The sequence below is a fragment of the Pseudorca crassidens genome, chromosome 20 (assembly GCF_039906515.1).
Source record: "Pseudorca crassidens isolate mPseCra1 chromosome 20, mPseCra1.hap1, whole genome shotgun sequence".
Classification (NCBI taxonomy): domain Eukaryota; kingdom Metazoa; phylum Chordata; class Mammalia; order Artiodactyla; family Delphinidae; genus Pseudorca; species Pseudorca crassidens.
In genome coordinates, this window is record NC_090315.1 from 13,965,272 (window position 1) to 13,992,397 (window position 27,126).

At 38.0% G+C, this 27,126-nt stretch overlaps 1 protein-coding gene across 6 annotated transcripts in view; it reads left to right on the top strand.

Annotated features, from left to right (window-relative positions):
* Window positions 1-27,126, top strand: part of FCGBP (Fc gamma binding protein) — a 143,294-nt gene that overhangs the window by 71,587 nt on the left and 44,581 nt on the right. For 4 of the 6 annotated variants that reach the window (XM_067718052.1, XM_067718053.1, XM_067718054.1 and 1 more), the window contains one exon: window positions 26,193-26,340. The exons of 1 other annotated variant lie outside the window; for it this stretch is intronic. In XM_067718052.1, coding sequence (XP_067574153.1) covers window positions 26,193-26,340 — 148 coding nt within the window. Of the gene's footprint in view, window positions 1-1,307; window positions 14,330-26,192; window positions 26,341-27,126 lie in introns of those variants that run through there. One more of the 6 variants, XR_010938880.1, reaches the window with a different exon arrangement.

Sequence of the window (27,126 nt, forward strand, 5' to 3'; positions counted from 1 at the left end):
GTTTTTTATATATCTTGGCTACTGTACATAATGCTTTGATAAACATGGGGCACATATATCTTTTTGAATTAGTGTTTTCCTTTTCTTCAGATAAATACCCAGAAGTGGAATAGCTGGATCATATGGTAGTTCTATTCTTAATCTCTTGAGGAATCTCCATGCTGTTTTCCATAGGGGCCACCCCGATTTACATTCCCACCAACAGTGTGTGAGGATTCTCTTTTTTCTACATCCTCCCCAACACTTGTTATTTCTTGTCTTTTTGATAATAGCCAATCTAATGGGCATGAGGTGATATCTCATTGTGGTTTTGACTTACATTTTCCTAATAATTAGTGATGTTGAACATATTTTCATGTGCCTGCTGGCCATCTGTATGTCTTCTTTGGGAAAGTGTCTATTCAGCTTCTCTGTCTTATTTCTTTTTTTAAAAAAAAATTATTTATTTTTTAAACAACAGGTTCTTATTAGTTATCTATTTTATACATATTAGTGTATATATGTCAATCCCAATCTCCCAATTCATCCCCCCACCCACCCACCCCGCTTTCCCCGCTTGGTTTCCATACGTTTGTTCTCTATATCTGTGTCTCTATTTTTGCCTTGAAAACCAGTTCACCTGTACCATTTTTCTAGATTCCACATATATGCGTTAATATACGATATTTGTTTTTCTCTTTCTGACTTACTTCACTCTATATGACAGTCTCTAGGTCCAACCATGTCTCTACAAATGACCCAATTTCGTTCCTTTTTATGGCTGAGTAATATTCCATTGTATATATGTACCGCATCTTCTTTATCCATTTGTCTGTTGATGGGCATTTAGGTTGCTTCCACAACCTGGCTATTTTAAATAGTGCTGCAATGAACATTGGGATGCATGTGTCTTTTTGAATTATGGTTTTCTCAGGGCATATGCCCAGTAGTGGGATCACTGGGTCATATGGTAGTTCTATTTTTAGTTTTTTAAGGAACCTACATACTGTTCTCCATAGTGGCTGTATCTATTTACATTCCCACCAACAGTGCAAGAGGGTTCCCTTTTCTCTACACCCTCTCCAGCATTTGTTGTTTGTAAATTTTCTGATGATGCCCATTATAACCAGTGTGAGGTGATACCTCATTGTAGTTTTGATTAGCATTTCTCTAATAATTAGTGATGTTGAGCAGCTTTTCATGTGCCTCTTGGCCATCTGTATGTCTTGTTTGGAGAAATGTCTATTTAGGTCTTCTGCCCATTTTTTGATTGGGTTGTTTGTTTCTTTAATATTCTATTTCTTCTTTTTTTTTTTTTTTTTTTGCAGTACGTGGGCCTCTCACTGTTGTGGCCTCTCCCGTTGCGGAGCACAGGCTCCGGACGCGCAGGCTCAGAGGCCATGGCTTACGGGCCCAGCCGCTCCGTGGCATGCGGGATCTTCCCGGACCGGGACACGAACCCGTGTCCCCTGCATCAGCAGGCGGACTCTCAACAACTGCGCCACCAGGGAAGCCCTGTTTCTCTAATATTGAGCTGCATGAACTGTTTATATATTTTGGAGATTAATCCTTTGTCCGTTGATTCATTTGCAAATATTTTCTACCATTCTGAGGGTTGTCTTTTTGTCTTGTTTATAGTTTCCTTTGCCGTGCAAAAGCTTTTAAGTTTCATTAGGTCCCATTTGTTTATTTTTGTTTTTATTTCCATTACTGTAGGAGGTGGGTCAAAAAAGATCTTGCTGTGATTTATGTCTAAGAGTGTTCTTCCTATATTTTCCTCTAAGAGTTTTATAGTGTCCTGTCTTATATGTAGGTCTTCAATCCATTTTGAGTTTATTTTTGTGTGTGGTGTTAAGGAGTGTTCTAATTTCATTCTTTTACATGTAGCTGTCCCGTTTTCCCAGCACCACTTATTGAAGAGACTGTCTTTTCTCCATTGTATATCCTTATTTCCTTTGTCATAGATTAATTGACCATAGGTGTATGGGTTTATCTCTGGGATTTCTATCCTGTTCCATTGATCTATATTTCTGATTTTGTGCCACTACCATATTGTCTTGATTCCTGTAGCTTGGTAGTATAGTCTGAAGTCAGGGAGTCTTGATTCTTCCAGCTCTGTTTTTTTCCCTCAAGATAGCTTTGGCTATTCGGGGTCTTTTGTGTACCCATACAAATTTTAAGATTTTTTGTTCTAGTTCTGTAAAAAATGCCATTGGTAATTTGATAGGGATTGCATTGAATCTGTAGATTGCTTTGGGTAGTATAGTCATTTTTACAATATTGCTTCTTCCAGTCCAAGAATATGGTATATCTCTCCATCTGTTTGTGTCATCTTTGATTTCTTTCATCAGTGTCTTATAGTTTTCTGAGTACGGGTTTTTACCTCCTAGGTTTATTCCTAGGTATTTTATTCTTTTTGTTGCAGTGGTGAATGGAATTGTTTCCTTAATTTCTCTTTCTGATCTTTTGCTGTTAGTGTTTAAGAATGCCATGTATTTCTGTGCATTAATTTTGTATCCTGCAACTTTACCAGATTCATTGATTAGCTCTAGCAGTTTTCTGATGGCATCTTTAGGATTATCTATGTGTAGTATCATGTCATCTGCAAACAGTGACAGTTTTACTTCTTATTTTCCAGTTTGTATTCCTTTTATTTCTTTTTCTTCTTTGATTGCCATGGCTAGAACTTCCAAAACTATGTTGAATTATAGTGGTGAGAGTGGACATCCTTGTCTTGTTCCTGATCTTAGAGGAAATGCTTTCAGTTATTCACCATTGAGAATGATGTTTGCTGTGGGTTTGTCATATATGGCCTTTACTATGTTGAGGTAGTTCCCTCTATGCCCACTTTCTAGAGAGTTTTTTATCATAAATGGGTGTTGAATTTTGTCAAAAGCTTTTTCTGAGTCTATTGAGATGATCATATGGTTTTTATTATTCAGTTTGTTAATATGGTGTCTCACATTGATTGATTTGCGTGTATTAAAGAATCCTTGCACCCCTGGAATAAATCCCACTTGATCATGGTGTAAGAGCCTTTTAATGTGTTGTTGGATTCTGTTTGCTAGTATTTTATTGAGGATTTTTGAATCTATATTCATCAGTGATATTGGTCTGTAATTTTCTTTTTTTGTAGTATCTGTGTCTGGTTTTGGTATCAGGGTGATGGTGGCCTCGTACAATGAGTTTGGGAGTGTTCCTTCCTATGCAATTTTTTGGATGGGTTTAAGAAGGATGGGTGTTAACTCTTCTCTAAATGTTTGATAGAATTCATCTGTGAAGCCATCTGGTCCTGGATGTTTGTTTGCTGGAAGATTTTTAATCACAGTTTCAATTTCATTACTTGTGATTGGTCTGTTCATATTTTCTATTTCTTCCTGGTTCATTCTTGGAAGTTACACCTTTCTAAGAATTTGTCCATTTCTTCCAGATTGTCCATTTTATTGGCATAGAGTTGCTTGTAGTAGTCTCTTATGATGCTTTGTATTTCTGTCATGTCCATTGTAACTTCTTCTTTTTCATTTCTAATTTTATTGATTTGAGTCCTCTCCCTCTTTTTCTTGATGAGTCTAGCTAAAGGTTTATCAATTTTGTTTATCTTCTCGAAGAACCAACTTTTAGTTTTATTGCTCTTTGCTATTGTTTTCTTTGTTTCTATTTCATTTATTTCTGCTCTGATCTTTATGATTTCTTTCCTTCTACTAACTTTGGGTTTTGTTTGTTCTTCTTTCTCTAGTTCCTTTAGGTGTAAGGTTAGATTGTTTAGTTGAGATTTTTCTTGGTTCTTGAGGTAGGATTGTATTGCTATAAACTTCCCTCTTAGAACTGCTTTTGCTGCATCCCCTAGATTTTGGATCATTGCATTTTCGTTGTCATTTGTCTCTAGGTATTTTTTGACTTCCTCTTTGATTTGTTCTTTCTTGGTTATTTAATAATGTATTGTTTAGCCTCCATGTGTTTGTGTTTTTTACTTTTTTTGCCCTTTAATTTATTTCTAATCTCATAATGTTGTGGTCAGAAAAGATGCTTGTTATGATTTCAGTTGTCTTAAATTTACTGAGGCTTGATTTGTGACCCAAGATGTGATCTATCCTGGAGAATATTCCATGTGCACTTGAGAAGAAAGTGTAATCTGCTGTTTTCAGACGGAATGTCCTATAAATATCAATTAAATCTATCTGGTCTGTTGTGTCATTTAAAACTTGTGTTTCCTTGTTAATTTTCTGTCTGGATGATCTGTCCATTGGTGTAAGTGAGGTGTTAAAGTCCCCCACTATTATTGTGTTACTGTCGATTTCCTCTTTTATAGCTGTTAGCATTTGCCTTATGTATTGAAGTGCTCCTAGGTTGGGTGCATATATATTTATAATTGTTATATCATCTTCTTGGGTTGATCCCTTGATCATTATGTAGTGTCCTTCCTTCTCTCTTGTAACGTTCTTTATTTTAAAGTCTATTTTGTCTGATATGAGCATTGCTACTCCAGCTTTCTTTTGATTTCCATTTGCATGGAATATCTTTTTCCATCCCCTCACTTTCAGTCTGTATGTATCCCTAGGTCTGAAGTGGGTCTCTTGTAAACAGCATATAGATGGGTCTTGTTTTTGTATCCATTCAGCGAACCTGTGTCTTTTTGTTGGAGCATTTAATCCATTCACATTTACGGTAATTATCGATATGTATGTTCCTATTAGCATTTTCTTAACTGTTCTGGGGTTTTTTTTGTAGGTCCTTTCCTTCTCTTGTGTTTCCCACTTAGAGAAGTTCCTTTAGCATTTGTCGTAGGGCTGGTTTGGTGGTGCTGAATTCTCTTAGCTTTTGCTTATCTGTAAAGCTTTTGATTTCTCCGTCGAATCTGAATGAGATCCTTGCCGGGTAGAGTAATCCTGGTTGTAGTTTCTTCCCTTTCATCACTTTAAATGTATCGTGTCACTCCCTTCTGGCTTGTAGAGTTTCTGCTGAGAAATCAGCTGTTAACCTTATGGGAGTTCCCTTGTATGTTTTTTGTCTTTTTTTTTCAGTTGTTGCTTTTAATAATTTTTCTTTGTCTTTAATTTTTGTCAATTTGATTACTATGTGTCTTGTCATGTTTCTCCTTGGGTTTATTCTGCCTGGGTCTCTCTGCAATTCCTGGAGTTGGATGGCTATTTCCTTTCCCATGTTAGGGAAGTTTTCAACCATAATCTCTTCAAATATGTTCTCGGGTCCTTTCTCTCTCTCTTCTCCTTCTGGGACCCCTATAATGCGAATGTTGGTGCGTTTAATGTTATCCCAGAGGTCTCTTAGGCTGTCTTCATTTCTTTTCATTCTTTTTTCTTTATTCTGTTCCGTGTCAGTGAATTCCACCATTCTATTTTCCAGGTCACTTATCCATTCTTCTGCATCAGTTATTCTGCTATTGACTCCTTCTAGTGTGTTTTTCATTTCAGTTATTGTATTGTTCATCTCTGTTTGTTTGTTCTTTAATTATTCTAGGTGTTTGTTCTTCTCAGTCTTTGTTAAACATTTCTTACATCTTCTCAATCTTTGCCTCCTTTTTTTTCTGAGGCCCTGGATCATCTTCACTATCTTTATTCTGAATTCTTTTTCTGGAAGGTTGCCTATCTCCACTTCATTTAATTGTTTTTGTGGGGTTTTGTCTTGTTCTTTGATCTGGTACATAGTCCTCTGCCTTTTCATTTTGTCTTATCTTTCTGTGAATGTGGTTTTCGTTCCACAGCCTGCAGGGTTGTAGTTCTTCTTGCTTCTGCTGTCTGCCCTCTGGTGGATGAGGCTATGTTAGAGGCTTGTGCAGGCTTCCTGATGGGAGGGACTGGTGATGGGTAGAGCTGGTTGTTCCTCTGGTGGACAAATCTCAGTAAAACTTTAATCTACTTTTCTGCTGATGGGTGGGGCTGAGTTCCCTCCCTGTTGGTTGTTTGGCCTGAGATGACCCAGCACTGGAGGCTGCAGGCTCCTTGGTGGGGCTAATAGTGGATTCCAGGAGGGCTCATGCCAAGAAGTACTTCCCAGAACTTCTGCTGCTTGTGTCCTTGTCCCCACTCCGAGCCACCACCTCTGCAGGAGACCCTCCAACACTAGCAGATAGGTCTGGTTTGGTCTCTTGTGGGGCACTGCACTTTCCCCTGGGTCCTGATGTGCACACTACTTTGTGTGTGCCCTCCAAGAGTGGAGTCTCTGGTTCGCCCAGTCCTGTCGAAGTCCTGCAATCAAATCCCGCTAACCTTCAAAGTCTGATTCTCTGGGAATTCCTCCTCCCAATGCCGGACCCTCAGGTTGGGAAGCCTGATGTGGGGCTCAGAACCTTCACTCCAGTGGGTGGACTTCTGTGGTATAATTGTTCTCCAGTTTGTAAATCACCCACCCAGCGGTTATGGGATTTGATTTTATTGTGATTGCGCCCCTCCTACCATCTCATTGCGGCTTCTCCTTTGCCTTTGGATGTGGGGTATCTTTTTTGGTGAGTTCCAGTGTCTTCCTGTTGATGATTGTTCAGCAGTTAGTTGTGATTCCAGTGCTCTTGCAAGAGGGAGTGAGCACACGTCCTTCTACTCCAGCATCTTGAACCAATCTGTGTCCATTTCTTAATTGATTGTTTTTTTGTTTTTTGAGTTGTATGAGTTCTTTATATATTTTAGATATTAGCTGTCTGCTAGCTCACTGTTAATGTATAGAAATTAAACAGGTTTTTTGTATATCGATTTTGTACCCTGCAAGTTTACTATATTTGTTTATTATTTCTAATAGTTTTTTTGGGTGTATTTATGGTTTTCCATATGTAAAATCATGTCTTCCATGAGTAGTGACAGTTTTACTTCTTTCTTACCAATTTGGGTGCCTTTTATTTCTTTTTCTTGCCTAATTGCGTTGGTTAGACTTCCAGTACTGTGTTGAATAAGAGTGATGAGAGTGGGCATCCTTGTCTTGTTCCTGATCTTAGGAGGCATAGTTTTCAGTTTTACACCCTTGAGTATGATATTAGTTGTGAATTTGTCATATATGGCCTTTATTCTGTTGAGGTATGCTTTCTCTATACCCATTTTATTGATAGTTTTTATCATAAGTGGGTGAATTTTGTCAAATTTTTTTCTGTATCTACTGAGATGATCATATGATATTTATCTTTCATTTTGTTAATATGGTATATCACAATGATTGATTTGCTGATGTTGAACCATCCTTGCCTCCCTAAAATAAATCTCACTTGATCATGTTGTATGATCCTTTTAATGTATAATGTTGTATTCAGTTTGATAATATTTTGTTGGGAATTGTTGCATCCATGTTAATCAGAGATATTGGCCTATGATTTTCTTTTTTTTGTATTGTCCTTGTCTGTATTTGGTATCAGGGTGATGTTGACTCATAAAATGAGTTAGGAGGCATTCCCTTATCTTTGATTTTTTTGGAAGAGTTTGAGAAGGATAGGTATTAAATCTTCTTTAAATATTTGGTTGAATTCACCAGTGAAACCATCTGGTCCTGGACTTTTGTTTTGGGGAGGTTTTTGATTACTGTTTCATCTCCTTGCTAGTGATCAATCTATTCGTGTTTTCTATTTCTTCATGATTCAGTCTTGGAAGGTTGTATGATTCTAAGAATTTATCCATTTCTTCTAAGTAGTCCAATCTGTTGGTGTATAACTGTTCATGATATTTTCTTATAATCCTTTGTATTTCTGTGGTTTCCATTGTTATTTCTCCTTTTTTTCCTGTTTTTAGTGATCAGTCTTCTCTCTTTTTTTCTTAGTGAGTCTAACTAAAGGTTTGCCAATTTCTAACATCTTTTCAAAGAACCAGCAATTTCATTGATCTTTTCTATTGTCTTTTTGTCCTTATTTCATTTATTTTGGTCTGATTTTTATTATTTCCTTCCTTCTACTGACTTTAGGCTTTGTTTCTTCTTTTTCTAGTTCCTTTAGGTATAGAGTTAGATTGTTTATTTGAGGTTTTTCTTATTTCTTGAGATGGGCCTGTATTGCTATAAACTTTTCTCTTAGTACTGCTTTGCTGCATCCTGTAGATTTTGGTATCTCATATTTTCATTTTCATTTGTCTTCAGGTATTTCTCCATTTCTCCTTTGATGTCTCCATTGACCCCTTGTTCAGTATCGTGTTGTTTAGTCTCCACCTATTTGTGATTTTTCCAGCTTTCTTCTTGTAGTTGACCTCTAGTTTCATACCATTGTGGTTGGGAAAGATGCTTGATATGATTTCAATCTTCTTAAATTTACTGAGGCTTGTTTTGTGGCCCAACGTATGATCTATCCTTAAGAGTGTTCCATGTACACTTGAGAAAAATTAGTATCCTGCTGCATTTGGATGGAATGGTCTCTACAAATCTGTCAAATCCATCTGGCCTAATGTTTCATTTAAGGCCACTGTTTCCTTTTTGACTTTCTGTCTGAATGATCTATCCACTGATGTAAGTGGGCTGTTAAGTCCCCTACTATTATCACGTTGCTGTCAATTTCTCCCTTTAGATCTGTTAATAATTGCTTTATATATTTTGGTGCTCTTATGTTAGGTGCATATATATTAATAACTGTTAAGTCTTCTTGATGCTTTTTCCCCTTTATCAATATATAATATCCATCTTTTCTCTTGTTACCTTTTCTGGCTTGAAGTCTATTTTGTCTGATGAGTGTGGCTGTATCTGCTTTCTTTTGGCTTCCATTTACTTGGAGCATCATTTTCCATCCCTTCACTTTGAGCCTGTTTGTCTTTAGAACTGATGTGGGTCTCCTGGAGGCAACATATAGTTGTTTTAATTTTTAATCCATCCACCTATTCTGTGTCTTTTGATTCGTGAATTAAATCCATTTACATTTCGGGTGATTATTGATAAATGAGGACCTAGCACTGCCATTTTATTTTTTGTTTTCTTTGCACTTAAGAAATTCTTTAACTATGGCCCTCAGTTTGGCCTTTGACCTGAAGAAGATCACCTACAGCCTCAGGTGGTCCCATTTCTAAAGGTAACCTTTTTTTTTAGTAGTTCTTTTAAAATTGAAGTATAGTTGATTTACAGTATTGTGCCAATCTCTGCTGCACAGCAAAGTGACTCAGTTTTATCCATGTATGCATTCTTTTAAAAAATATTATTTTCTATTATGGTTTATCCCAGGAGGTTGGATATAGTTCCCTGTGCTATACAGTAGGACCTTGTTTATCCATTCTAAATATAATCGTTTGCATCTACCAACCCCAAATTCCCAGTCCATCCCTCTCCCTTCTCCCCCACCTTGGCAACCACAAATTAAAGGTAACCTTTTTAATAGTCTCTTCAATTCAGTCAGAGGTTTACTAGAATTAGTAGTCAAATAAAGGAGGATAGAGGGGAGCTATGTCAGTCTTACAGTCCTTTGTTTTAGGTACTATTTATATCTTTAATCATTCATTAGCCTTCTACAGCAAATCCTTCCATCAAGCTATTTTGGAATTTTGAAGCCTTGGGGCTTCTGCATACCAATTAAAATAGGTACAATTGTTGAGGATAAGAACTCTCTAAAACTTTACCAGTTTCGAAAATTTTCCAATTCAAATGGCCATCATTTGGCCATTGACGAGTAGGATCTTAATAGTAACTCAAACCAATAAAACACAAGAGACAGCCCCACAAGAGAGTTCAAAGGATGCAGCCCTCACAAGATCCAGAAAGTTCACTCCCCAAAATAGTCTAAGAACTCAAAGACCTTCATTGTACAAGTGGAAACAACAAAGGTTGAGATGACAAAGGCCCCTTATGGACTGAGACCCTCATGACAAACTCCTCTGAGAGCTGACCCAGTTGAACAAACACTCCAAACACTCAGCTTGGAATCCCAGTCTATTCAACTGACTGCCAAATATGTGTTGGTACGTGCACTTTCCAGATGGAGGAGATCAGAAAGAATATTCTCACTGGTCAATGAGTGAGGTTCTCAGGACATATAACAAAAAGAAAGGAAAACCTAATCTGGCCAGTGGTTTTCCTCCTTATGACAGAGGACACAAAAGACAGACAAAGAAAAACAATGACCATCTTTGGGAGGAAAAGGATCCACAAACCAGGAATATTCTACCAAACTTCAAACCAAGAGTCACGGAGTCCAAGGAGCTAGATCTACAAATATTTTCTCCTGTGAATCTAGTTTTTAAAAAAGAGGAAAATCCTCAAAAAAAAAAAAAAAAAAGAGGAAAATTCTCACGACTCTTGGTTTCTACAGATGCTGCAGGCAGAGATCTGGGAGACTGACTGACATGGTAAGAATTCTTACCTTTTGCCTGCTTTTGTCAGGTGTCCCAGGATCTCTTAACTGTAGTAGCCTTAGGGTGAGTAGTGTCCAGCCAGTAAAGTTTCATTCCATCCTTGTCATCAACTACTGGGGAGGAATTAATGTCCCTCTATCCTTCTAGGTTCTTCTGGCTGCTCTAAGAATTAAATTGACATGGGATAGATTAACAGGAGAAAATCAAATTTTAATAACATGTATACATGAGAGAGACCCAGAAAAACTGAGTAATCCGTTAAATATCTTAACTATCTCTCCTCTTCTACCTGTATCATTTCTAGATTTCTATCTTCGAGCTCTCTTCCATGTGGTCTGCCCTATTTCCAATGCTTTCTAAAGGTTCTTCATCTCATTTATCGAGTTCTTCAGGTCTAGTCTGTTTGGTTATTTTTTTTAAGTTTCAATCTCTTTAGTAAAGTATTCCTTCTGTTCATTATTTTTATTCCTGAGTTCATTGAGCTGCCTTTTTGAGTTTTCTTGCAGCTCACTGAGTTTCTTCATGACAGGTATTTTAAATTCTCTGTCAATTAGATCACAATATTCTGTGACTTTAAGTTTGGTTTCTGGAGAATTGCCATTGTCTTTTTGTGATACCGTGTTACCATGGTTCTTCAAGGTGCCTGATAAGTTGTTCCTTAGCTGGAGCATTTGGAGTAGTGAACAACCTTCTTCCTCAGGTAAAGCTTTTTTTTCCCCCTTGAACTTGAGGCTAAGGATTCATTAGCAATAAGAGGCCTTTCTTGTGTTTTCCAGTAGGTGGCGCTATAGCAAAGCTTTTGGGTTCTCTTACCAGAGCTACCCCCGGTTATACATGTTTGAGAAGGAGTACTTTCCGCTCTCCACTGCCTCTGTCAGAGGGGTCCCTTGGTGCCCTCAGTGTAGCTGCTTGGTGCCTTGATGCCGCCAATGTGGCATCACCACCTGGGGCACTGGGATGGTGCACGCCTCCACCATATCTGGGGTGTCCTGGTTCTGTCAAAGCGGGGAGCCAATGGGGAGCCAGGGTGGCAGGCATCTCTGTCATGACCAGGCTTTCAGGTTGGTGGGCTCTGCTGCTGCAGACAGGGCAGGGCTGGAGTTGTGGGTCCCTTTGTAGCTGGACCCTGATGGACAGGGTCACAGGCCCTGCTGCTGCTGCTGTGTGGTTCCCTGTGGCCAGCAGCATTGCTGCAGCCGGGAGGCTGGTGTCATGTACACTGTCTCCCTGATGCTACTGGGTTCTCTGCAAGATCAGCCACCATGGCCAGGTTCCAGGGGTCAGGTCACAAACCACCTCTGCTGTTCCCCCTGTTCTGCCTCCTCTATGTGTTCCAATCCACCCACCTTTAGATGTACAGATGTGAGGAATTCTCTGGCATCCTGATGTGTTGGGATGAGGCACCTTTGTTGAGTTATGGATGTTTCACTGGTTGTAGATTGAAGGGGAGACACAAAGGAGTGTCACGCTGCCATGATGCTGAAGTCACTCTAAAGTCAGACAGCATACAGGGTTTTTTTTAAGATTATTCTTTTTTTTTAAAAAAAGAGGTGCATTTCTTTTTTAAAATAATTAATTAAGGCTGCATTGGGTCTTCATTGCTACGTGCGGGCTTTCTCTAGTTGTGGCAAGCGGGGGTTACTCTTCATTGCGGTGCTTGGGCTTCTCATTGTGGTGGCTTCTTTTGTTGTGGAGCACAGGCTCTAGGTGCACAGGCTTCAGTAGTTGCAGCACACGGGCTCAGTAGTTGCGACACGTGGGCCCTAGAGCACGCGGGCTTCAGTAGTTGCGGCGTGTGGGCTCAGTAGTTGTGGCTCATAGGCTGTAGAGCGCAGGCTCAGTAGTTGTGGTGCACGGGCTTAGTTGCTCTGCAGCATGTGGGATCTTCTCAGACCAGGGATAGAACCTGTGTCCCCTGCATTGGCAAGAGGCTTCTTAACCAATGTGACACCAGGGAAGTCCCAGCATATAGTTTTAACCTAACCTGACAATCTCTGCCTTTTAATTGGTATGCTTAGTTCATTTAAGTGTAATGTATTTATTGATAAATTGGACTTAGGTCTATCATTTTATTATTTGTTTTCTGTTTGTTCCCTCTGTGTTTTGTTCTTATCTTTCCCCCTTTTTGTCTTCTTCTCAGTTTGAATTTTTAAAATTTAATTTCTCTGTTGGCTTCTCCAACATCTCCCTGCCCCCCACACATACACTTTCTGCTTATAGGTGATCCTTTCCTGTCCTCTGACTGAAAAGAGAATTTCTTAAAATTTTTCTGCCTTCGTTTGCCTCCCAGATCTGGGATTTGGATCACCATCTGGTTAAAGTAGGGAGATGTAGGAGGGGGAAAAAACCCACAGAAACTTCACTACCATATCAGTAATTTTTTGAATTTTGACTTCCCTCCCCAATATGCCTGCCCTCAATTACTTTTCAGGGTCCTCAGGTAGTTGCTTTTTCTATTCTGGCCAGAGCTTTTAGTTGTAATCAGTGAGAAATTATGTATAGTAGGCTTAATCAATCTTAATGAGAGCCATAAGCAAACACACACAAGAGAGTCTGTTGAGAAGACTGACATTGTTTTGAGTTTTTCAAATGTCTTTAATGTCCCACTTAATAGAAAACAACTGGATTCTGATAACTGCTTCTGCATTCAATGTGTTGTGAAATGTTGTTTTGGTTGAAGTATATGAGGAAAGTCTGGAGCAGTTACAATATAGGGGTATATTTCATAGTCTCTCTAGATAAACGTGGATCTTCTTTATTTTTAACACTACAGCAAAACTTTACAAATGGTAGTTTCTTAAAGGTTAGTTGCGATGTACAGTCTGAAACCATATCAACAAGCTTTTAAAAATCTGTTGGTCTGTCTTGCATTTTGAATAGCTCTTTTACCTATCTTGAACAGATCTTTTACCTATTCACTTTTTAATAACATCACGCATCACATATCTGGAAAATACTGGTTTACTGAGTTATTCAGATTTCCAAAAATGTTGAAACATTTCCATTATATAATATCAAAAATCATAGTCATAAGTATCCACAATGATCTCATCAGAAAATCTATAAATATTTAGAAAATTGTTAAGCACATGGTGGCAGATATGTTTTTCCCCTTTAAGGTTCAGATTTTATCATTTGTCACAAATTCTGTCAGTTATTCTCCTTAAAGGGAAAGCTCACTTTGTTCTTTGTGAGAAAATATCTGCCAGATACTTAAGTCTATAGTTTTTAAATTGTTCTTTCAATGTAAAAAAAAAATTACACTATGACAAAAGCTGCTAGTACAGTTCATAACTCAAATAAACAAAAACTTTTTCTTGAGACAGTCATCATATATCATTATGCAGCTTTATACATACCTCGCATTTTGTCACATAGGATATTAAAGTGTACAAGGGTAGAGGTTTAGTGGAATTAATAATTTTTACTGCTTCGTGAAGGATTTTAAGTGAAACTGGTTTTCGTTGTTTGTTTTTTGCTATGAGTGGTTGTATAGAATACAACAACTTCTAGGATGTTCGGTGCCACTGCCTTGATGCGGGACAAGGGCCAGGAGTTTTACCCACCATTGTTTTTGCACCATCAGTGCACATTTCAACATAATAAAAAACCTGAATAGCAACTTACTTTTATTATGAAAATAATTTTGACCTCAGGGACCCTCTGAAAGGGTTGGGGAGATGCAGGGGTCTGCAGATCCACTTTGAAAATCACTCTAGTAAGAGAAAAGATAAGGGAAGCATTGGGGTTCTCCTACAGGAATAAAAGTAGATGGCACTTAACCCAGGCAGGAGGTTATAGCCAAACAGACATGAAGAATAAGTAGGATTTAGAGCCGTGAGGGAGAAGGGCATTCCAGACTAAAAGAAGAAACAGCGCAAGTGAGAGTGTCTGTGTAGGAGACATAGGGGGGACCAGGAGTGATGAGCTGAGATAGGAAAGGAGAGCTGGAGGCATAATTTGCAGAGTCTTGAATGCCATCCAAGGAGTTTAAAATCTCTCCTAAGTGTAAGGGACAACCACTGAAGGGTTTTAAGCTGGGGGATAACTTGACAAGATTTTGTTTGTTTAGGACAATCACTCTTACTACAGTGTAGATATGGATGCAAAGGGAATAAGACTTTGAGCAAAAAAAAAAAAAAAAAAAAAAAAACCCAGAAAGCTATTGCAATAATCCAGCTGAGAGATGGCTACCTGAATCCCTTGGAAAAATGGCAGTTGACTTGGAAATAAATAGATGAATTTGAGAGATGTAAAGGAAGTATAAGTAATAAGACTAAGTGACTCATTAGAAGTGGGGATGAAAGGAAGGGAGAAGAACCAAGCTTGGGCTACTGGATGAGGGCGTATTGTTCACTGAGAAGATACAGGGGGAGAAGCAGATTTGGAAGGAGGGTTATGATGTTGGGTTAAGGTACCCATGAAACATTTAGGTGGGAATGTCCCAGAGTCAAATGGATATATGGAACTGGAAGTTACTTAATGTCTCATTCCATTTATAAGACATTCTTGAAAAAGAACTGTAGGAACAGAGAACATATTCAGTGGTTGCCAGGGGTTATGGGGAGAGCACGGGTGGGACTACAAAAGGACAGCATGGGGCTTCCCTGGTGGCGCAGTGGTTAAGAATCCGCCTGCCAATGCAGGGGACACGGGTTCAAGCCCCAGTCCGGGAAGATCCCACATGCTGCAGAGCAGCTAAGCCCGTGCGCCACAACTACCGAACCTGTGCTCTAGAGCCCACGAGCCACAACTACTGAAACCCGTGCGCCTAGAGCCCGTGCTCTGCAACAAGAGAAGCCACCTCAGTGAGAAGCCTGTGCACCGCAACGCAGAGTAGCCCCCGATTGCTGCAACTAGAGAAAGCCCACACGTGCGCAGCAATGAAGACCCAATGCAGCCAAAAATAAATAAATAAAATTAAAAAGAAGAAAAAGGACAGCATGAGGGAGGTTTGGGGAATGGTGAAACTGTTCTGTATCTTGATTGTGGTAGTGGTAACAGACATCCATATATGTCAATTCTACTGTATATTAATTTAAAAAATTAAACAGGAAAATTACTCTTGGGTTTCTGGCTTGTAGAACTGGTGCCAGTGGTGGCATCGTTCACTGAGATTCAGAATAAGAAAAGGACCTGGGTAGGTGGAGGGAGACAATGAGGTTTGGGATATACTAAGTTTGAGGTGCCTTTGAGACATCCAACAGGTATCAACTAGACAATTAGACACACCATCTGGAACTCAAAGGAGAACTGTTCTTAAAATTTTCAAAATCCTCACTCGGTGTAGAATCATGGATTTTTCTCCTGAACTTGTACCCGTGTTATCAAGAACTACTGTGCCATGTTTCTTATCACTGTACTTATATTGGCCTAGCACCATCAACTTAGTTTTTACATCTCAGCCATTATATGGTGGTAAATAATGAATATTGATAACTTCTGTGTGGGATCTTATTTACAACAAGAAATATAACAAAAGCAGAAGGTCATTAAAACCATTATAGGGTATGAGTCACCTTATGGTGGTATCTGAAGCCAGGAAAGGAGAGAAGGCTCCTCGAGACGGCTTAGGAAGAGTATGGAATGTAAGAAGAGGCAGCAATGACAGAGGCTCGAAGATGAGAAGTGACAAAGGATTAGGAGCTTGAAAGTTCCAGCCTGAGCGGTTAGATGCAAACCAGGTGTGTGTGTGTGTGTGTGTGTGTGTGTGTGTGTGTGTGTGTGTGTGTGTGTACATAAGTATGTGCTGTCAGAGAAGCCAACAGAAGGAGAAAATTCATAAAAGAGGTGCTTGTGAGAAATCACACCAGAGCAGGAAAATATTCTCTGGATATAATTACAATGATTATTGGTAACCTAGGCTGGCATAAACTCAGTGCAGTGGTAGGGGTGGAAACTAGACTGTAGGGGCTGAAGAATGTAGAAAGAATGAATGTAGAAAGTGGAAGAATATAGAAAGTTGAGCCAGAGAGTATACATAGCTCTTTCAAGAAACTTGACTCTGATGGAAAGGGGAGTAAGAGGGCTGTTGTTAGGGCAGAACGAGTTGTTAGAAAGGTGTGTGTGTGTGTGTGTGTGTGTGTGTGTGTGTGTGCATGTGCATATGTATTTTAAAGAAGTTTGATCATCATTATAAGATGATGTGCATAAGCAGAGATTTAGAGAATGGGGTTAATTGATAGAGCCAGTCTCCTGTCACAGAGGGAGGGAGATAGTATTCTGTTTAGGGTGCACTCTATCTTCAGTCCCTTTAACTTTATGCTGGAGCCATTAGCCAACACTAATTAGAGGCATAAGAACTGGAAACTATCTCTATTTGATGATTATATGGTTATAAAAGAATCAGCAAAGAGCAACCACAAATAGGAAAATTTAGTTAAGTAACATACTTAACTAAATGACATACAATTAATGTACAGAAATCAACGGCCTTCAGCAGTATCCAGTTAGAAGAGGTAATAGAAGAGCACACCCTATTCACAAGAGCAAATAGTAATGATAATAAAATACCCAGGCAGAAACTTAAGAAATGTGTAAAACTTATATGAGGAAAACTATAAATACTCATGAAGGACACAAAAGTAAACATGAACAAATGGAAGGGCAGTGTGTTTGGATAGAAGTCTCACATAATAAATATAGTAATTCTTTTTTAAAATTTTATTTATTTATTTGTGGGTGCATTTATTTATTTTTGGCTGCATCGTTGCTGCGCACGGGCTTTCTCTAGTTGCGGCGAGCAGGGGCTACCCTTTGTTGCGGTGCATGGGCTTCTCATTGTGGTGGCTTCTCTTGTTGCACGGGCTCTAGGCGCACGGGCTTCAGTAGTTGCAGCATGTGGGCTCAGTAGTTGTGGTGCACGGGCTTGGTTGCTCTGCAGCATGTGGGATCTTCCAGGACCAGGGGTTGAATCCGTGTTCCCTGCATTGGCAGGCGGATTCTTAACCACTGCACCACCAGCAAAATCCCAAAGACAATAATTCTTTCAAAGTTAATTTATAAATAGAATGCAGCTCCCTTAAAAATACCATCAGGTTTTAATCTAGAATTAGAAAAGTTGACTATAAAAACTTATTTGAAAGAATAAATAAGAACAGCTAGGAAAACTCTGAGAAAGAGGACCATGATAGAGAGGCACTACCAGAGAGTTATACATACTATAAAAATTCTGTAATTACAACAATGAGGTATTAGCATATGAATGGATAGACCAAAAAAACAGCCTAGAAAATTCAGAAATGGACCCACGTGCATATAGAAATTTAGTAGATGATAAAGGTTGCATCTCAAACCATTGGAGGGAAGAAGGATTTTTAAAATAAGTGGTACTGAGGTAAGTGGAGAATCATATGGAAAAAGATCAGATTAAATCTGCTCCTCACACCATACACTGGATAAATTTTAAAAGGGTTAGAGGTCAAAAAAAAAAAAAGGGTCAGAGATCTGTATTTAAAAAGACGAAACTATAAAAATACTAAAAGAAAACATAATGGATTCCTTTATAATCTTGAAGTGGGCAAAATTTTGCTAACCATGATTCAGAATGTAGAAGCAGTAAAAGAAAAGATTGATTACATTTGACTATATAATAATAAAGTTTTGCATGGCAGAAAACACAACAAGAAAAGTAAAGACAGAAGAACGGAATTCACAGAAAACACAAGTCCTTAAACAAATGAGCAGGTGGTTGACCTCATTTATAATACTTGAAATGCAAACTAAAACTACATTGAGATATAATTTCTCACCTACCGGATTGACATCATACTCTGTTGTCACGTTGTGGGGAAACTGGTATTGCTGGTAGGAATGAAAACTAGTACAAGCCACAGGAAGGAGGATCTGGCAATTTCCAGCAAAGTCACATACATGTGGCTTTTTACCTATCAATCTCACTTCTAACCAAATTATATATTCCCTTTGATCCAGAAGTTCTCATTTTAATATCATTTCTAGGGTTCTATGACAAAGATACAGTGGCAAAAATACAAAATAATGAATGCATAAAGTTATTGGTGATATCAGTTTTTGTAACAGAAAAATACTTGAAACCAAAATATCCATCAGTAGCGAACTGATTGAATAAGCCTAAGGTATATTTATAGAGTAGAACACTATGCAACTCTAAAAAAGAATGGAGATGATCTTTACATGTTGTTATGGTGTGATCTCCATGATGAAGTGTTACGCAAAAAAGTAAAGTGAAGGATGGTGTATAGGATATGCTACCTTTTGTGTAAGAAAGAAGGAAATGAAAATACACACATATATATTTTCAAAAAGAAACAATGGAAAGATGAATAAAAATGGTTTCATATAGGGCAAAAGAGGAAATATGGTAGAGGGCACAGAGATGACAGTGAGACCTCTGTGAAGATACCTCATTATAAAGTTTTGGCTTTGGAATCATACAAATGTTCTATAAAATTTTTTAAAATTTAAACAAAAAGACAGTTCCCCTGCTAGTGCCCAGATTATGGTCTCTAAATACAACTTGGTAAATTCCTGATAGGAATCAAAGCTCTCTGAGAAATGGCTGATTCCAGATTTGGTCAAGAAATGTACAAAGATGAGCCTGGAACATCTTGCCATACCGTAAATTAAGGAGGCTCCTACTGGTCTAGGGTGGAAATTGAAAGAGCAAATATGTTCAAAACCTATATATTCATAATAATATTAAACACAGACACACACGCACACACACACACACACACAATGTTTGTTTACCTTCAGAGAGAACTGTCTAAATCTGAAAATTGAAGCATTTAAGTTGTTTTTTTCTGTATTCACTGCAACTCAGGATAACCAAAGAATTAATGAGAGATGTTTCTCTGTATAGTAGTATATTAATATACAGATGTTTCTCTTTTAGTAGCTAATAAATGAAGAAAGAATGATAAATTAGAAATCCCCATTTTGTAAACCCCTAAAGAAATAATGAATCTAGGTAGGTTGCCAGATTTAGCATACAAATTTCATGGGACATACTTACAAAGTTATAGTAGCGTTATATGGAACATGCTTATACTGAAAATTAATTTTGTTTATCTGAATTTCAAATTTAACTGAATGTCCTGTGTTTGACCTGGCAACCCTAGATCTAGGTAATACTCAACAATGGATGTTAACATCACTGAGATAGATGCAGAAGAATCATTTAATAAACTAAACATTCATTTATGATTTAAAAACTAAAAATAGAAGGAACTTTTAAAATATAATGATGTGTACCCACAAAAATACTATGCAAGCATTATACTCAGTAGCAAAATGTTGAAAGTTTTTGGTTTCTGTTCAGGAGCAAGACTAGGATACCCCCAATATGCCCTTTTTTCTACTGTGTAATAGAGAGCCTAAAGAAAAGATATAAAGATGAGAAAGAAAGTATAAACTCATTATTCGTAAACAATATGATAGTGTACATAGCAAATCCAAAAAAAAAAAAACCCTACAAATAAATTATTAGAATAATAAGTGGAGACTTCTGGTTCCAGACAAGATGGCAGAGGCTCATTTCTCCCTACCCCTTCCTGATAAGTGCAATGAAAAACTCTGGAAATAATACAGCAGACATTCATAAGAGGTCTTTGAAAGGTAGAAAGTAGAAGGCTAGCTGGCTGGGGACCTTAGGACTTGAGGAACAACACAGTGAACCAGCATTTCTCAACTTCTGACCCAGTGACAGGAGGTGGCCCAGGCTCAGTGGCTCTCTAGCCTCCTTCCAGCAACAGAAGGCACCCAAGTATGTGCTTTTCTCTCCCATGGGCAATATCAGTAGTGATCAAGCAGGAGCCCCACTGGCACTGGGCAGTACAGGAAAGTGCTCTCCACCCCTTTATGCTAGCGTCTCCTACCCCTAATCTAGCAGCACCATCTGGACGCTAGGAAATGCTTTCAGTTTCCATTGGTGGTAACAACATGAATTGGATGCAAGTGCAACCAGAACTGGGAAAAGGAAAAAGAACAGAGTAACACTACAAGTCCTCTGAAAATTAAAGTGTCACACAAAACTAGGCCAGGACCTACCTGCTAAACCTAAACATGGTAACTGCCTGCTAAAATGGAAGAGTTAAATAAGATCCAGAGTTTTCTATCATAATATTTAAAATGTTCAAGACATAATAAATAATCACATATCATAACAAAAACCAGGAAAATCACAACTTGAATGAGAAAAGACAATCAACAGATGCCAACACTGAGATGAATTAGATGTTAGAATTATCTGACAAAGATCTAAATTAGCCATCATAAAAATGCTTCATCAAGCAATTACAAATACTCTTGAGACAAATGAAAACAATAGAAAATTTCACCAAAGATATAGAAAATGTAAAAGAGAATTAAATGGAAATGATAAAACTGAAAACTACCATAACTGATATTAAAGACTCACTGGCAAGACTCAAGAGCAGGATGAATATGATAGAGGAGAGCATACGTGATTCTGCAGATAGAACAATAGAAATTACCCAATCAATAAGAAAAAATCAGAGAGAAAATTGACAGGAAAAAAAAACCCCACCAAATCCTTAGATAACCTGCAGAACAATTACAAAAAATCTAACATTTGTATCACAGAGTATCAGAAGGAGAGAAGAAAGAGCAGGGCCAAAAAAGTATTTGAAGAAATAATGACTAAACCTTACCAAATTTGGCAAAAGACATAAACCTACAGATTCAAGAAGCTAAACAGAATAAATCCAAAGAAATACACACCAAGACAGACCATAATTACCTTATGAAAACTAAGGCAAGAAGAATATTGAAAGCACTAGAGAAAAATGATACATTATCTACAGGGAAACGCTGATCAAATTACAATGGATTTCTCATCTAAAACCATTGAGAAGAAAGCATGGCATAATATGTTTCAAGTGCCAGTAGAAAAGAACTGTCAACTGTGGATCCTATATCCAGCAAAACTACCCTTCAGAGGTTAAGGGGAAATAATGTTTTCATTTATTTATTTTATTTTTATTATTTTTATTTTTAATTTTTTTTGGCTGTGTTGGGTCTTCGTTGCTGCTCATGGGCTTTTGCTAGTTGTGGTGAGCAGGGGCTACTATTTGTTGTGGTGCACGGCCTTCTCATTGCAGTGGCTTCTTTTGTTGCAGAGCACAGGCTGTAGGCACGCGGGCTTCAGTAGTTGCAGCATGCAGGCCCTAGAGCACATGGGCTTCAGTAGTTGTGGCTCATGGGCTCAGTAGTTGTGGCTTGCAGGCTCTAGAGCGCAGGCTCAGTAGTTGTGGCACACGGGCTTAGTTGCTCCATGGCATGTGGGATCTTCCCAGGCCAGGGATCAAACCTGTGTCCCCTGCATTGGCAGGTGGATTCTTAACCACTGTGCCACCAGGGAAGTCCATCTAAGTTTTTAGATGAAGAAAAACTAGAGGCTTTGTCATCAGAAGAACCACCCTTAAAGAATGGGTAAAGGAAGTCCTTCAAACTCCAAATAATAAGAGAAGTCTCAGAACTTCAGAAAGGAAGGAAGAATAGCAGAATGGGTAAAAACAGGGGTAAATATAATAGGCTACCTTTCTCATGAGTTTTAAAAATCATATATATAATTTAAAATCAATTATAACATTGTTTGATGTGGTGCTTACTGTAGATGGAGGAAACACTTGAAACAATTATATTTTGGAAAGTGAGGAAGGTAAAAGAACCTACATGGAAGTAAAGTTTCAGCACTTCAATCAGAGTGGTAAAATATTGATGTTAGACTTAAGTGATAAGTTACATATTAATTTGTAATACCTAAAGCAAGTGGTAAGAAATTTATCCAAAATAATGTATTCAAAAATAATATAAATCAAAATGGAATTCTAAGACATGCTCAGATAACCCACAGGAATATTAGAAAAATGAGAAACAGAGAGGACAAACGGAAAATGAATAATAAAATGGCAATCTTAAGCCCAAACACATCAATAATTACTTTAGATGTAAATTTCTATCTAAATACACAAAATAAAAGAGTGAATTTAAAAAACATGATTCAACTATAAAGCTGTCTTCAAAAAAACTCACTTCAAATATAATAACATACGTAGGTTAAAAATAAAAGGATGGGAAGAAATATGCCATGCAAATATTGACTTTAAAAAGCCACAAGTTATTATATTAATATCAAATAAAGTAGACTTCAGAGCAAAGAAAATTGCTAAGAATAAAGAGGGACATTACATAATGACAAAAAATCATTCCACCAAGAAGACATTGCAATTCTACATGTATACTTACAATAGAGATTCAAACTACATGAAACAAAAACCAGTAGAGCTGAAAGATGAAATAGACAAATCCATAATTATAGTTAGGGAATTCAAAACCTCACTCTCACCATTCATAGAACATAGAGCGGAAATAAGCAAAGATATAGAAGAACTGAATAACACCACTGATCAACAGGATCTAATTGACATTCATAGAATACTCTATCCAACGACACCAGTATGCACATTATATATATTTATATACATCAAAATATGTGGATGTGCTACAGCAGTGCTGGAAGGGAAATTTTTTATTTTTTTTATTTTTATTTTTTTTTGCTGTACGTGGGCCTCTCACTGCTGTGGCCTGTCCCGCTGTGGAGCACAGGCTCCGGACGTGCAGGCTCAGCGGCCATGGCTCACGGGCCCAGCCGCTCCGCGCATGTGGGATCTTCCCAGACTGGGGCACAAACCCGTGTCCCCTGCATCGGCAGGCGGACTCTCAACCACTGCGCCACCAGGGAAGCCCTGGAAGGGAAATTTATAGCACTAAATGCTTACATTAGAAAAAAGGCAAGTCTCAAACCAATAATCTAAGCTCCTACCCAAGAAACTAGTAAAAGAAGACCAAAATAAACACAAAGCAATCAAAAGGAAGGAAAAAATAAACAGCAAAAATTAATAAGATTGAATAGAGGAACTTAATAGAGAAAATCAATGAAACAAAAAGCTGGTTCTTTGAAAAGATCAATAAAATTAATTAACATAGAGCAGAACTGACAAGGGTAAAAAAAGAGAAAACCCAAATTACCAATATCAAGAATAAAAGATGATATATCACTACAGACCCTGTAGCCATTACAATGGTAATAAGGGGATACTATGAACAACTCTACACTCACAAATTTTACAGCTTAGATGAAATAGATAAATTCTTCAAAAATCATAAACTATAAAAACTCAACCAATATAAAATAGATAACCTGAATAGGCATTAAAGAAATTGAACTTGTAATTAAAAGGCTCTAAAGAAAGAAATATCCAGGTACAGATGGTTCCACTAGAGAATTCTATCAAACATTTGAAGAAGAATTAGCATCACTTTTATGCAATCTCTTCCAGAAAATAGAAGAGGGAACACTCTCCAACTCATTCAATGAGGCCAGAATTACCTTGACACCAAAACCAGGCAAAGACATTACAAAAAGAAGAAAGAGGAAGAGGAAGAGAGAGAAAGAAAATTAGTATCCCTCGTGAACTTAGATTCAAAAACCCTTAAAAATATTAGCAAATCAAAGCCTTCAAAGTGTAAAAAGAATTCTATACCATAACCAAGTGGGATTTATTCCAGGTATGCAAGGCTGCTTCAATATTAAAAAATAAATCAATGTAATCCACCATGTCAACCAGGTAAAGAAGAAAAATTATATGATCATATCAATTGACATGGGAAAATAATTTGTCAATAACCAACACCATTTATGATAAAACCCCAACAAACTAGGAATAAAGGGGAACTGCTTCAACCTGATAAAACAGCATTTACCAAAAAACTACAACTAACAGGGACTTCCCTGGTGGTCCAGTGATTAAGACTTTGTGCTTCCACTGCGGGGGGAGTGGGTTTGATCCCTGGTTGGGGAGCTAAGATCTGCGTGGCACGGCCACAAAAAAAAAGAAACAAGAATATAAACACCTACAGATAACATATTTAATGCTGAAAGACTGAACGTTTTTCCCCTTATTAGGAACAAAGTAAGGATGTTCACCTCTTATGTGACACAGTACTAGAAGTTCTAGCCAGCTAAACAGAGCAAAACAAAGATTAAAAAAATACTGATTGGAAAGGAATAAAATTGTCCTTATTTTCAGATGACACGATTACATAGAAAATCTCAAGGATTCTAAAAAAAAAAAAAAACCAAATAATAAACACACAAAAATCAGATGCATTTCTATACACTAACAATGAAAATGTAGAATCCAAAATTGAAAACACAATGCTATTTACAATAGATCCAAAGAAAAATAAAGTATTTAAGTATAAATCTAACAAAACATGTTCAGGATCTGTGTGTTGACACACTTTTTGGGCTTAGAATAGAAATGCATTGTCTCACAGTTCTAGAGGTCAGAAAGTCAAGACCAAGATGTCAGAAGGGTTTGGAGAAAGGTTAGTTCCTTTGTGAGGAAGAATATGTTCCATGCCTTTCTGCCAGCTTCTTATGGTTTTACTGGTAATTTTCAGCATTTCTTGGCTTGTAGATGATGCATCACCTCAATCTCTCCCTTTATCTTCACGTGGTGTTTTCCCTGTGTGCATGTTTAACTCTGTGTCCAAATTGCCCTTTTTATCAGGACACTAGTCATATCGGATTAGGGGCCCACCCTACTCCAGTATGAGCTCATCTTTACTAATTATATCTGCAGCAAGCTTATTTCCAAATAAGCTCACATTCTATGGTATTGGAGATTAGGGGTTCAACATATGAATTTTGCAGGGACACAATTGAACCTATAACTGATCTCATTTTTCCTTATTAGAAGAGCTATGTATGTGTATATATGCATGTGTATATATAAGTATATATGAATATATAAAGGACTGAATGGTATACATCAAACTGCTAACTGGAGTTATCCTCTGGGAAATGATGGGGAATGAGGAGGGTAGGTGGGCAATACTTATACTTTTTATCTCCACACTTTGAATTGGTTGAAAAATGTTCAACAAGTATGTATAACTATTGCAAATTTAAGCAAACAACTTAAGAGCCTTTAAGGCACCTTATAGATGACCTTCAAGGTAGATACTGGGCTTCCTTGGAGAGAAGTGGGAACTACAACAATTAAGTGATCCAGAATTGTTCGACTACTTTTTCATGTGCAAAACAGTAATATTTTATATGTCCCCACCAAAAGGACTTGTGAGTCAGTGGCAGAGTGGAAATAGCACTGCACCTGGAGCCCAGAGAGCCAGATGGAATTCCATTTCTGGCACTAGCCGGCCAAGTGACTTTAGGTTCTTAACCACCAGGGCATTTGCATTTTTCTCTTTAAATATTTCTGTAAATTTCAGATATGTAGTCCTATGGTCTATATTTATTCAGATCTGGCTAATACATATATGTTGTGTGTCACAGCAATATTTGACTAAGCTTAAAAATAGCCAACATCACTTTTCCTAGAAAAAAAAATGAACACAGAGACCATTGATCTGAGCTGTGTACTTGAAGTACAGCGTATCCATGTTATATGACCAGGCAGCCTGATTCTCCCACTCTGCCTCTGCAAAGTGTCTATACCACCCTCCATTATCGCTATGGGAAGGACAACTTCCACCGAAGGGCCATACAACAGACAGAGCTGAACCCCACAAACCTGTGTCACCCCTCCAGAGCTTCTCTTCATTTCTCCATTCAATCAGGAAATAATTATTAACTACCCACTATGAGCCAGGACTATACCAGGCCCTGGGGATCCACTGATCAGCAAAATAAACACATCCTTATTCAGATTAAGGAAGTCAAGAAAACAATTACAAGACAATGTGAAATGTGTTTTGGTAAAGGAATTACAGGGTGCTGGGGGTGGAGAAGCCAGCTCTCTGAGTTAGGGTCCCCTAACTCAGTCTTAAAGGTTTTCCAAAAGCTTCTCTTCATAGAATTGTATCAACTCAGCTCTGAAATCTTGAGCTAGATAATTTTGCCCACTACCTGCTGCTTTTCCTTTTTCCTTTCAGTTCCATCTGTGGTTGCTGGAGAAGGGCATGGCTCAGGCAGGAAGCTGTCAAACCCCTGTAGTTCACCTATTCAAGGAAGAGAAAAATGGCATCTCTGACTGGGAGGCATTCTTTCAACTTCCTGGATGGTGTCATGTTTTCACTCTAGGTAGGAGGATCCACTCTGCGGAGTCCAGGTGTAAAAGGGTTTGATCACAAGTCCTGAGAATGATGAGAAATACCTATTCATTCCTCATCAGAGTCAATATCTACCAGAGCCCACTCACTCTCACTAACCATTACATCAGCACAAAGTGTCCCTTTGAAAGTCTTCAGAGTGCATGTTTATTAGTTTCTTCAGACAGAGCACATGCCAAGGTGGCAGGGTTCACATCACTTTTCTATTTTCTCTAAGTCTCCTCAGAATTCTTACTTCCTGTCCCCATAATATTTCTGAAAAAAATTTAAATACTGGTGAAATAAATCCAAGAAAATCTACATAAATAGGAAAAATAGAATGTTTCTGAATTAGAAGAATTCAACACAGAAAAAAAAAGGCCAGCCATGAAATGTTACAGATTGATTAAATGAACTACATTAAAATTAAGAATTTTTTCATCATTAAAAAAGTGAAAAGGGGAACTTCCCTCGTGGTCCAGGGGGCCGGGGTTCAATCCCTGTTCAGGGAACTAAGAGCCCACATGCTGCAACTAAAGATCCCACACACAGCAACAAAGATCCCACACGCTGCAACTAATACCTGGTGCAGCCAAATCAATATATTTTTAAGTGAAAAAAGGGAATTTCCTGATGGTCCAGTGGTTAGGACTTGGTGCACTTTCATTGCTGTGGGCCCAGGTTCGATCCCTAGTTAGGGAACTAAAATCCCACAAGCTACACAATGTGGGTCAAAAAAAAAAGTGAAAAGATAAGTCACGGAGTGGGAGAAAAAAAA